The sequence below is a fragment of the Onychostoma macrolepis genome, chromosome 01 (genome assembly GCF_012432095.1).
Source record: "Onychostoma macrolepis isolate SWU-2019 chromosome 01, ASM1243209v1, whole genome shotgun sequence".
Classification (NCBI taxonomy): domain Eukaryota; kingdom Metazoa; phylum Chordata; class Actinopteri; order Cypriniformes; family Cyprinidae; genus Onychostoma; species Onychostoma macrolepis.
The window spans coordinates 30,736,092-30,749,613 of NC_081155.1; the positions used below are offsets into that span (position 1 = coordinate 30,736,092).

Sequence of the window (13,522 nt, forward strand, 5' to 3'; positions counted from 1 at the left end):
AATATTGCCAATAATTGTTGTTTTTAACGATATCTTGGACTATCGTCGTTACAAGATCATCGTGTTTCGATGCAACCCAGCAAGGGGAGGTTATCGCACGGCAGACAGCACATTGCCTGTTACATCGTTTCAGCTGCCTTGTTGAGTGAAGTGACAATAAGAACATTAGCCTATATTTCACTCACTTTATTTTCCAAATTTAATAGGATTAGTCCAACGAATCGTTCGGTTTGTAATGCGTACCAAGCCGAAAGCCTCATACCAAATGGTTCAATACGAATACGTGTATCGTTACACCCCTAGAACGTATGATTCATTTTAATAATTTAATAAATTGACATTATTTTTTTAAAAGAATTTTTAAAATATGGATGTGGTCTTTTACATAATATGAGGTCATTAAAGTTGTGTGCATAATAAAAGAATAATCAAAATTCAGCTTAAAGTAATTTTAAATAGAGTATTTAACGCCAACTAGAACATAAAAAGTTCCTGAAAGTATTTCCCAGAGCGTAAAGGAAAGTCTTATCTCCTCTCAGGATCCCCGGCGGAGAGGTGCCGAGTTATCTGGATGACTCCAGCTCTGTGTCTGGTGTTTTCCAAGTCCACTTACTCACTCTCCCTCTTCAACACACACTCACATGTCCTGCCCTCCAAACATTCTCTCTCACTGTCATTCTGAGTCCTGTTTTTGTCTCATTTTGATATGACTATTTTAAGTTGTTTTCCACTGCACACATGAATGAATTACCAACCGAATATTTCAAACCCAGAGTGATGAATACTCCCACTGTTCCATCTGCTGAAGTCTGATTTGTGTTGCTGCATTTTTCTCTGAAGTTATACTCTGTGCCAGTATGCATGCATACTTGCTAAACAGAGTGTATGTTGGAACACCCAGGGTGGTATGATTGAATCCCATGGGATTTACGAGCGTTATATATGGGGGAAAAAAAAAACGGGTCTCCTAGATAAAGCGGGCCTGGGGTCAAGGGTAAAACAGACATTACATTTATTTACTATCAACAGCACCCCAATTTCACCATACGTCTTTCTTACCCCACTATTGTTTTGACATGAAGTCTGCAAATATTTGCTGATAGGATCCAGAGACCAGTGAATAGTGTAATAATGACTTGTTGGACAAAAATTTGATGTACACAGGGTTAGGATATCACAGAGATAACAAAATTACTGATGTTCTTTACAGCTGCTTCTTTGATTTTGTCATCTATGAAAATGAGATGATTTATTTATGAATTAATTAATTAAATTTAGAGGCCTTGTCTGTTTTTATCCATGACATGATATTTCTAGTATCATCTTTGTACCCTAACCTCAAAAGATGAATTTAAATAACAAAACAGCACAATATAAAACTTACCACCATTAGGACTAATTTAAAACAGCGTTTCTTTGTGAAGAAAGTAATCGTTCAGCCCTCGTTAAACATCAGTTGAAAATGTCGATCCACGTCCAGTAAGATCGGTTTCTCACACACATTTCCTCGCACCCGATCTCACATTTGTGCAGATTACGGGAAACATGCTGTTTACATGTCGTCTCCGGGAGTGTTGGTTAAAACTGCTAAATAATTCAGCGTCTGGAATCCAAACTCCACGGATGCTGGACAGCGCTGGCCTCTCTTCTGGTGTTATACACCTGGCAGCTCTGATTAATTGACAGCGGTAGTGAGTTGGGGCTAAGTGTGGCTAATGGTGTGCTGAATAATTTAAAACCTGTGCCTTTGAGCAGATGGATGCTGCAGCCGCACACCCCCACCATCCCACCACCGGTCAGCGCTAAACACGCACTTGAGAGAGAACAGAAATGCGCTCTAATAGAGGTTTTGGAACGGTGGACTGTTGAACAGCAAATGCTAATGTCATGAGCGGGATACTGCGAACCTTCCAGTTTATAAATTCCTTTCGTTTTCTTGGACTGGCTATTTTCAAGTTAAGGAGACATCAGATGTTTAGAAATGGTGTGAGAACACTCCTTAGCTCCTAGGCAACTTCCAGCGGGACGTTTGAAGCGGTCTGTCCTAGACTGCTCTTATCTGACGCTGGCGTGCCTCCTCGGTCTGTAGCGTCTCTGTGGATGTGTTCTGGAGAGGAGCTGGTGACTGCGTAGCATTACCCCCTCTGTCAGCACTGATAAACTCAACACTAGCCACTGTGAAAGGCCAGAGCTCTGTCATGGCTTTCAACTGATATGAACCATTTCCATTTTTACCTCTAGACAATGTAGACTGCAGCAGAGACCTGTGACATCATTATGAAAGCTTTTAAATACTGATGTGTTCTTTATCTTATGCCATGGTCTGTCTGAATACTCGATTCTGATTGGCTGGCAGGTGTTGATTAAATTCGTTGAACTGCACAGGTAGTTCCTGGTCAGTTTAATCACGTTCTATATTAATGCGCTTCCTATAAACATTGGTAACCATAGTAACATATAGTTACAGTTGAATAGTAATACAGGCGAAAATAACCGTCATTTTTATCTTTCCGGTCAAATATTGCAGCGCAAATATTATTAACATCTTTAATATGTGAATGCTGGGAAATGACCATGACATAAACGGGATAATCAACGGCTAGCTGTGCATTAAACAATTTTAATGCACTTTGCTGAATGCACTTCGCTCCGCCGCGCGTCGGGTGGTTCTTCGCCTCCACGTCGTGCATTCAAATAGTTTAATGCACAGCTAGCCGTTGATTATCCCTTACTTGTAACATTTTAGCATTTGCAATTTTGAAAGGGTTACCATGGTTACTTTGTGTTTACTATGTTTCCTTCCTGGTTTACTTCAACATGCAATCCATTCTTTAATGTTACTTTATACCATAGATATAAATACCTAGACGCCTCATTGGCCGCTTCGGTCCGTTGCTGCGATACGTCAACACGTCCGCCATGTTTGTTAGGGCAAGACTGCCTTAAAAACAAATGGAGTTAAACGGGGGAGCTGCGTTTTTTTCGGGATAAAAACACGATAACGTTTACATTTATCAACCAATTTCAGTGGTTTGTGATCTACATGGAGTTAAAAATAACTCTGCCTCCAGTTATTCAGTTAGGCTTGGAAAATTTATAATTTTCTTAAGAAATTGTAAAAGCTCACACTCACACTCGTGTTGATTTGGCTGATTTTTTTCGGTTAACAATTCTAATATTGATGTAGTATAACTGTGACGTATACATGTAATGTACTTTTAATGTACATTAAATTTAATTAAGTTGTTTCATTGCTTTCTCTGTCTTCAACCCCAACATTTGAGCTTTTCTCGTGCTTCAGGTCAAAACACAGCTCGTTCCCTTTGAAATACTGAGGGAAAAAAATCTAAATAATACATATTTAAGCACTAATAATTTACCATCATTGAGAAAATGTTATAAAACCAGCAAATACAAATCAAAAAGGGACACACTGGTAGTCTGCTTTTTATTTTCATAGCACACTATACAGATAAAAACTCCACAACAAACAATAACAAATGTAACTGATAATCCTTTATGGATCCAGTAAAACTTATAGTGGTAAACTAATATGCACTGATGCACAGCAAAAATATAGTAAATGTGATATGTAATATTAAAATGTATACGTAGAACAAGTGGTAGTAAGGTGAATAATATAAAAAGCGAGTATAACAGCACAATAACTGATATAATAGATTTATAATAGCACAAGTTATATGTGTAATACAATAATAAATAAATGAATAAAAATAGATGAATAATAGCAAGTAGAATATGTAATATCAAGGGTGGAATAAAACAGAATAGACAATAATGAAGAATAAATTAATAGTAAATTATACAGTAAATTAAATAATTGTGAAAAGTACAGTTTTATAATGGTATTTGTGTAATAATTATTAAACAAAGTAAGACACAACTAATAAAATTGTGGTCATGAATTCCAAATTGTGTTTAATTAATGAGCTCCTTGAGTATTTTATATATATTTCGTTGTGACGAAAAAAAACCTGACTAATAAAGACTAATTCTCCACTGCTTCCCTCAAGATTTTCCTATATTTTCTAATTAGGTTTTTCAATGAATGAGTAAAATAATGTAAACAACTTGACAAAGCTCGACATTTTGCTCTACAATGCAAATTACACACACCCATGCGAAAACACACATTCTGAAACGGTCCTTTATTTTTCAATATGTTATAGGAATGTTTGGGGTGTGAGTGTGTGCAGTTTACGTTGTACAACAAAATGTCAAAGTATAGTTATGTTCAACACAGACCAGAATATGACCCCCCCCCCAAAAAAACCCTTCCTATAAATCAAAATTAATAATCATTATTACAACATAAAGAGCAATAATAAACAATGATTTTGTCATGATATTGCAGCTTCACTCACTAAGCAGTTCCTGTGTTTCTCATTTCTAAGCTATTTACATTATGCAATTTTTGTGTAAATGCACATAAAGTACATGATCAGCATTAAACAGCCTGTGTAAAAAATGTTAAATGCAGTCTATAGTATTGTGATTGACTGAAAAAACTGGTTATTTTTAAATATTTGACAAAAAAACGACAAACATTTAATAAGGTAATTATATTGTTATAAAAGTTACCCTTACAAAGGTTAAAAAATGCTCCTGGAAGTCTGTTCCGGGGAGAGAGTGGTTTGAATATGATCAGGGTCATTCTGGCCACTCATTCAGGGCTGTTCTGGGTTTTAACGAGTACAAATACAACATTAGGCTGTGAAGTATAGCCTAGACTACTCTTGGAAATGTAGAGAACAGGCTTTCCTCAGCTTTCCTTAAGGCCGGCTTTGTCCTGTTTGCAGTTGGCTACAAAAAAAAAATAATAATAATAATATATATATATATAATCAGTCCACAGTTTTATGATAAGCTATGAAATCCTTATAATCAAGTGATGATAAACTTACTCTTTGTAAACGAATAGTGAAATTAAAGAGAGATGCTTTAGCTCCATCCCTGATACTGACAGTCTGACACCGTTTTGTGCTCACTGTACATATTGTGCTCATAACACAATTTAGTGTATGATATAAACTACAATACAAGTTAAAACTTAATAAGAATTCATTTAAACTTTGATTTCTTATAAAGTCTCAGCTTTCACTGCTTACTAGCCATATCGCTAGCTATTAATAGTCTGACACTGGTGGCTAATTAAGCGGTCAACATAATGCTAAAAATGACCAAAAAAACATCCAGAAACAAGTGTTCAGTCTTACCTGTTAAACATAATACCCCGAGATCTGTTTTTATTAATGTGCGACGGTCTGTAGATGCCCAAGCTGCCGACGAGTCAGGTATGTTTTCTTCTGTCCCGGTATGAGATTTATGGAGAGTTGCCCGCACCAATATGGCGGCGCCGTTGACGTGCGGTCGAGCGGCCAATGAGGCGTCTAGGTATTTATTATGTCTATGCTTTATACTACGGGGCCGTTGAATGCTTGAATCTGATTGGCTGATGAACGTTCTAAGGTGTGCAATTATTTTCAGGGAAACGCAGGTGGTTCCACAATCATAACCGTCTAGTTGGTAATTGGCAGGATGAAGAGCATGATGTAGTTCCTGACTTCAGTGTTGCTTCACTTGCAAAAGAAGTAGAAATTTGAACCTGAATAGAAATAGAAATGTCCATGGCTAAGACTGTTGATGAAGGGAAACAGCTTCTTGCTTATGCAGTTCAGGACGAAAAAACGTTTCCAAGAGCTAATTCCATAGCTTGTCTTTACTCTTTTGAAAAGCATAATAAAGCAACAATAAAAAATAAACTTTAAACTTTAGACTTGATTGTTTTTATTACTATATTGCACATGCTGTGAAAACATGACAGTTCAAAATAAACACAATTTTCCAGATTTTTTTTCAGTTTGTCCGGAAAACAACAAAATCATTCCCAGCACCAAAATATCTTATTGGAAACTCCGGTCCATACAAGTCTATTTTAGTGTTCGGAGTCTTCTAATGCCAGACCAGACCAATGGGAACAGACCAAAGTTTAGGTCATTATTCACTGAAAATCTCCCCCTCCATCGCAGCTCTCAAATACTGTTCACCACGTTTATTTGCAACTCAAGCAAGAGCCAATGAAGGCATCAGACATTTTTATTTTTATGTTTTTTTAAATCTGAATGCAAGCTATTCCTTCTGTAGTCTTTTGATGGAGTTTTTTTTTTTTTTTTTGGAGCCTACTTTTAATAGTTCTTTTTTGACATTTTAGGGTTTGATAATTGTGATAATTATAAACTGCCCTTGTAAAAATGCGTTAAGGACCATCAAAATATTTTTCATTTTAATTCCCACAGAAAAGTTTTTGATATAAACAGAGCACAACCCTCAGAATGAACAAAAATTTTGAAGACATTTTCAGTCCTTCAATCTTTACCTGACCGCAAAACAGCTTGTTTATCAGATAATCGCAAGACATGACATTGTACAGTGACACACAGTAGCTTCTAGACCATAACACACCGCCAAATGTAATCAATCACAAAGTTTAGAGCTCTGAGTGACAGGAGCTGGGAGGCCATTGATTGGTCAGAAGATAGATGCTGCCATTATGGAATATTCTGTGTCAGGGAAACAGGGCTCTAATTACACTAACACGGTAAATGGGCTACTTGTGTTGTGTGAGCTGGGCAGCTTTTTATACTAAATCACATTATGTGCAGCATATTTAGCCAACATCATCAGTCTGATCGTTATGGGGCCGCCGATGGAACAAGAGCTAATGGTTTTTTGACAGAGTGCTTGATTCTCTAGCTCTGTGTATTTATCAGAACATCAGAGTCTGCGTTCTGCATTGCGTGATAAAAAAGACATCAAAAAGAGGAACAGCTCAAAATATAATGCAAGCATAAAATTCTTTAATTCAATTCAACTCTCAAAAAAAGGAAAAAGGAAGAATATTTTCTAATAATAATGCACAACAACAATTTCAGTTCTGGCCATCCTCAAAATCCGTCCGTTATATTGATTACCTATTGTCTTCTTTGTCATTCATTCTTTTACAGGAGTGTTGTTGTGGCACCCAAGAGAATGGGTGGGGCTCCCTCACCAGGAATGAGTACAGTCTCTGCAGCTGCATCCGTCCCATCAGCCACTGCTGCATCCTCAGGTGGAACTCCAGTCAACAGTGTGTCAGTGGTGTCTGCAGGAGAAACTGTTGAGAGCACAGAGTCTGCCCCAGGTGAGTGTCTTCATGAAAGAGCATGTCAATAAACTACACCTTTTCCAAAGTACAGAGCTTCATATTTCTGTCCTAGTATAGATGATTAATCAGAATTTCATCCTGTGTTGTCTTTTACATTACTGTATATTACACATAATTTATGTTTGTTATAAATGCTCTATAAATGAAATGAAAGTATAAATATTTACAACTTGTTGTTTTTTTAAGCAAGTCTCACCAAGGCTGCATTTATTTGATCAAAAGTACATTAAAAACAACAATATTGTAAAATATTATTACAATTGAAAATGTTACCTTTTAAAATATATTTTAAAATGTAATTTATTATTGTGATTGCAAGCTGAATTTTCAGCAACTATTACTCTAGTTACTAATTCTAGTCACATGCTCAAGAAATATTTCTTATTGTTACGTTAAAAACATTTGTGCTGCTTAATATTTTTAGTAATTATTTTGTAGTAACTGATATATTTTTTATGTATACAAAGAAAGAATAGCATTTTTTTTTTATTTATCAGAATCTTTTGCAACGTTAGAAATGTCTTTCTGTCACATTTCATCAGGTAAATGCATCCTTGCTGAATAAAAGTATTAATTTCTTTAAAAAAAAAAAAAGGTGATTGAATGGATTAAAAAAAAAAATCTGATGACTCATCGATTAATGGCATTGATATCAATCTAACCTTACTATGTGTGTGTGTGTGTACAGTTATGGCTGTAGTTTTGAGGCCCAAGTTTTTGAAAATGCCTTTATAGATATAGTGAAACATGTCAAAAACTGACTTAATGACATCTGAAGTGGTCTTCACAATTTGAAATCCTCATACATCAGCTAAATCATGTTTTTCAGTAGATCTAATCATAACAGCAACTATTTCTGATGATTAGGGGTTGGATTTGAATTGTAGCCAACATCATCATCATCATCATCATCATCATCATCATCTCTGTCTAAAAATCCTTGCGTCTGAGATGTTCTTTTTATTTTGAAACCAAATGTGCGTGCACACATGATCCTTTGTGCGTGAAGAGATTGTTTTTAGTTCCCTTTAGCTTTTCTTGTCTTTGAAGTAGTGTACTCATGGGTCTATATCTCATGCTTGTAGTTTTAAGCTTGTCTGTATTTTTATGGTTCTCTTGTGTATGTCTGCGCACAAGGAGAGGGGCAGGTCCCAGCTGAATAGAGATAAGCTAATTTTCTCCGAGCTGTTTGAAGTGGCTACTTCATCAGCGAGCAGGAGACTCTCCGCAGACGCACATGTTGGTGCTTAAAGAGTCGCTGTCCCCACAGCCAGGAACATTCCATACTGCTGCAAGAGTTATCCCTGCCCCGAGACCCCATGTGTGCCTGTGGAGAGATATTAGTGTATGCAGATTTATTGTGGTGTGATATTCTGTGAGAGAGAGTATGATCGTGCCAAGACCTTCACTAGCCCAAAATGTGTCACTTTCAGGGGCAAGATGAAATTTATTGGCATATAATTATTTGTACACTAATCACAGCCACACACAGGGCTAATGAATTTATGGGCTGTTTTATCAGGGGGAGTGTAAGAGCTGCTCTAATGCTTATTTTACATGAATTCTAACGAGAGCAGAGCTATCATTCAGCTAAAGCTCCTTTCACATGGTGTCAGGGCTTCAACATAGATCTTTACTCTTTTCCCTTATATAAAAAAGTGTTGTAGATAGCAGGAAAAGGTTATTTTACTAGGTTGTTAGAAGGGTGGGGCAATATGAATATTGTCAAAGGAAAATGTGATTTATTTTAATGCACTTTATTTGGCCGTTAAGTGTCATTAGACAAATTTAATGATCCCTTCTCGCCTAGCGAGAAACACAATGATTACACACATGCTTAAATTTCAGTAGCATAAATGGTGTGAAGTATTTGGTGAGTTCATTTCTGTGTTCATCAGGCGTCTCTATTAGGTGATCAATTCATGATTTGATCACGTTTTCACGTGCATTAATAGTGGATGGATTAATGTTTAAATTCTTTTTGTAAAAATGCGCTACTGTTCTAATGTTAATGTTTTTGAAAGAAGTCAATGCCCAGCAAAGCTGCATTTTTTGTTAAAAAAAGCTAAAATAAAAATGATAATACAGTAAAACAGTAACATTATGAATATTATACAGTTGTGCTGCTTAATGTTTTTTCTATTCATTCTTTGATGAATAGAAATTTCAGAAAAACAGCATTCATTTGAAATAGAAATCTTCTGTAACATTATAAATGTTACTTTTGATCTTGACTGTATCCTTGCTGAATAAAAGTATTCATTTCTTTAAAAAAAAAAAAAAAAAACTTACTGACTTCAAACTCTTGAACAGCAATGGATATGGAATTCTTTATATTGTTAAATGGTGCTTATAAATTACAGTGAATAAATATAATTCTTATGTGCATTTAAGAAAACAGCACATTATTTTGAACTAGATTTTTACTGTTTCCTTGCATTAAATATTGTAAATCAGATACAGTAGCTTAGAAAACATTTACTGACAGACTATTATTGATATCAATGCAGATTATTTTTGTTTCCAAAAAAAAAAAAAGCCCAAAAAGCTATATAATGCAATACAGATATTTACTTTTTTTTTTTTTCAAATTCACATCATTCTTTTGTTTCTGCTTTTAGACAAGTATAAGCATTATAGTAACATGTGCTTGTTTTAGCTTAATGCATCCCTGTTTTGTTTGGCGTCTGTGTATTTGGGTAATGAGTTGTTTACTGGTTGTATTCTCTGCAGGAGGAACCTCCACCAGCTCCAACCTGCCATCTGTCCCTGCTTTATCCCCAATGACCCAGAGCTCCGCCCCCAACATGAGGTCTCCACCTGAAACTGAAATCTCATTCTTTTCTATAGATTTATATTTCACAAATGCATTTTTTTGATTTCATTAAATGATCTGTTATTTTAAAATCATGTCACACTGTATGAAATTTAAAGGTGTGTTTGTTTGTGTGTTTTCAGTATCTCAGAGAGGTTGGAACATGCTCTGGAGAAGGCAGCTCCTTTACTCAGAGAGATTTTTGTGGATTTCGCACCATTCCTCTCTCGCACATTGCTGGGCAGTCATGGACAGGAGCTACTCATCGAGGGCACCAGTGAGCTACTGTTCTACTCTTATTACTGACATTTGTGGAGTATTCCACACAAATGCATCTTACCTTTGTTACAGTTTGAAGTGGTGTTCACATCATTACACACAAACACAGGGACATCTTATCACTCCCAGTATGTTACGAAAGCACTCACACCACCTCTCTCACCTCTAACCAAATTTAAGCAGTAAATGTGGCTGGAAGTATCTTTTAACTCAATGATTATAATAGCAGTGTTCTTTTATAGAGAAGAGGGTCAGAGGTCAGCACACTCATATGAGTGTTTGGCCTGTCCACTGCCACCCAGAGAAATGAAACGCTGATTAATAGCTGCAGGGCGACTTTAGAGAGCCACTTAAAGCAAAAATGCCTCCTTCCTTCCTCTTCCTCCAGCTTCCTGTTTTTTCTCACCTTTAGCTTTCATGTTAAATCTCTCGTGCACATTCTACATATGTAGTTCCCCAGCAGCTTCTTTAAAGCTGTATTTCAGATCAATAGAACATATGCTCACCATATTTAGTCTCATGTAATACAAGGCCCAAACATGTATTAGTTTACAGTAGCATTGTGTAGGTTCATTAAGGTCATCAATACTCTTTGACCCTCAAGATGGTGCAGTATTAGACCACTCACAAACGTGTGTCAGCAGAACAGACACTAAAAATGAAATGTTTTTAATGCTGAAATTTTTTCCCCTCAATACTATTTAATTTCACATTAGAAATCTCATAGAACTGAATTGAAAAGGTTTATTATAGATTTCAACACAAATAGCCCAATGTTTATCACTAAATGACGGAGGATAACATTTGTATTTGACAAATTATTAGTGATGCACGATCATGATTTTTCATGGCCGATTCCGATACCGATTTTTTACAAGCAAACCGGCCGATTTCGATACCGATTTCTGATTTTTTTTTAATCAAAGCAACAAACAAGAAAGAATGAAAGTATACATAAACAAGATGTTTATTTGGTATTTAACAGGCCAAACTGGGTTTTGGCTATTGAAAATAACTGTAACCATCTGAAATTAATAGCAGTAACTGCACAGTAAGTAGGCTACATTCAATACAAACATTGGTTTGAAAAATTGGGTTGAATCTATAAACTGGCCTTAAATGAAAACATTAATTGTAACCATGTAATTTTAAAGGCAACAACTGCATAGTTCCACAATCCAAACAGCACAATCAAAACACATTCAACACTTCAAACAAAGATGTTACTTAATCAGCATTCAGCATTTGTTTTCATTTTTAGATTTGGTATAAAGAAAAAAAGGTCTTTACCAGTGAAACTAAATAAAACCAAAGTTGGCTATATGAATATATTATTCCAAAATGTTAAATCAAATAATGTTTAGTGCAACGAGTAAAACAAAGATGCTACAGCAGGTGCTTTTAAATCAAATTAAGTCAATGTAATTTTAAGGTAAAATAAAAATAGGCCTAATCATCCTATATCTTACAGAACTGATGTTTACTTCTGGTTTTTCAAAAGTGCATATGAGTTCTTCTTTACAAAAACAAGCATTTCAGCTTTGTCACAAGTAAGTCTGTTTCGTTTCTCATCCAACACGCGAGAAGCTGAGCTGAACAAATGTTCACTGTCTAAGCTTGTGCAGGGCGTGGATAGGTACGCTCGCGCAACTTCAGCGAGCGCAGGAAAGTGGCTCTTATTTGTCCGCGATTAACTTGTCCTTTGCAGACATTACAGATTGCAAACTTCACGTCCTGCGCACAGATTTTTAAATACTTCCACACAAATTACATGTTCGCGAATGATTAGGCCTACAAATGTAGTCTGTGCACGCGGGCGCACTTCTGGAAAAATCGACCGGAAAAAAGACAAAAAACCGACCGGTTGCCGATCGCACATTATAAGCAAAAACCGGCCGGTTCCGATTTATGGCCGGTCAACCGGTGCATCCCTACAAATTATTTACAATATATATGAAATCGAGATGGGTCTTTACAAAAGTAAAATCATTTGCAGTATTTTTAAAGTGTTATTACAAGAGCTTTCTTGATTCTGTTCGGTCAGTTGCAACATTTAGCAATCAGCTACGTAAGGTTTGTTTTGTTACATTCAAAATCTTACTCATTGTTAATGGTTACAAGTTTTCATCTACTAAATCTGAAATGAAATCTCCTCTTTCTTTGTAGGTCTTGTGTGTATGAAGTCCAGCAGTTCTGTGGTTGAACTAGTCATGCTGCTGTGTTCTCAGGTATGTCATTCTTCCATCTCTCCTCAGTTTATTCTACCCCCCCCCCTTCACCTCTTTACTGTTAATAAATCCATTGTTGCAGGTGTTATCTTCACACTGCCAGCCCGATTCCTGTCTTACTAAGCTAGGAGTATAGACAGAAGTCCAGAAAAATAGCCAGGGAGCCCTTCTTAATGCTGTTGATATGAGTTCAAAGGTCAGGGGTCTTGACCCAATGTAACGGCCTTGGTCATATAGCCAGTCACAGAGGATAATGCAACATTGATAGCGTTTCGTGATCGATCTGCCTCCCCATCAGCTTTTGCAGAGAGTATTTAAGGCAGGTAGGATGAAGGATTGATAGCTGAGCTCTGTGTTCTTGAGCTTGTGTGTCTGTATGTACTTAGTTCGCTATAGTTTGGGAAAGAAATTGTCCCCAAAAGTGATCTAAATCTGGCCTTTGGAGACATTCGAAGACACTGTTATTTGGAAAATTGATTAATAAATAATGTGAATACTATCTGTATTAATTAATTAGTTTATTTATTTATTTATTTATCTATTGGATATAATCTATATATATATATATCTCTATATATTAGGGCTGTCAAAGTTAACGCATTAAAAAAAAAGCATTAACGCCAATTCGTTTTAACGGCACTGATTTTATTAATGCGCGATCAATGCAGCAAGCATTTTAAAAAATCTTCAAAAAAGCACCTAGCGACAAATCTTTGGGGTTTGCCCAAAGATTTAGTTTCTGAGACTCGCTGGTACACACCTCTCTCTCCGTGCATCTGCATTGTTCAGCGAGCGGGGGAGAGGAGCAGCACTTTCAGTTAAACACAGATATTATGTTGCTTCTCTAATTTTACATGCAACTATAGCTGAAATCACAGCACAGCTATTGTCATTATCTTATGTGTACTGGATTTCATCAGACGATGGCTCGATTATCAGGATTTTTGTGCAGATTAACATCTTGGAAGGGAGAGC

General features: G+C 36.3%; 1 protein-coding gene across 8 annotated transcripts in view; it reads left to right on the forward strand.

Moving 5' to 3' along the window:
- Positions 1-13,522, forward strand: part of lrba (LPS responsive beige-like anchor protein) — a 275,213-nt gene that overhangs the window by 92,704 nt on the left and 168,987 nt on the right. For all 8 annotated transcript variants that reach the window (XM_058770127.1, XM_058770098.1, XM_058770136.1 and 5 more), the window contains exons 30-33: positions 7,026-7,201; positions 9,959-10,037; positions 10,184-10,317; positions 12,486-12,547. In XM_058770127.1, coding sequence (XP_058626110.1) covers positions 7,026-7,201; positions 9,959-10,037; positions 10,184-10,317; positions 12,486-12,547 — 451 coding nt within the window. The remainder of the gene's footprint in view (positions 1-7,025; positions 7,202-9,958; positions 10,038-10,183; positions 10,318-12,485; positions 12,548-13,522) is intronic.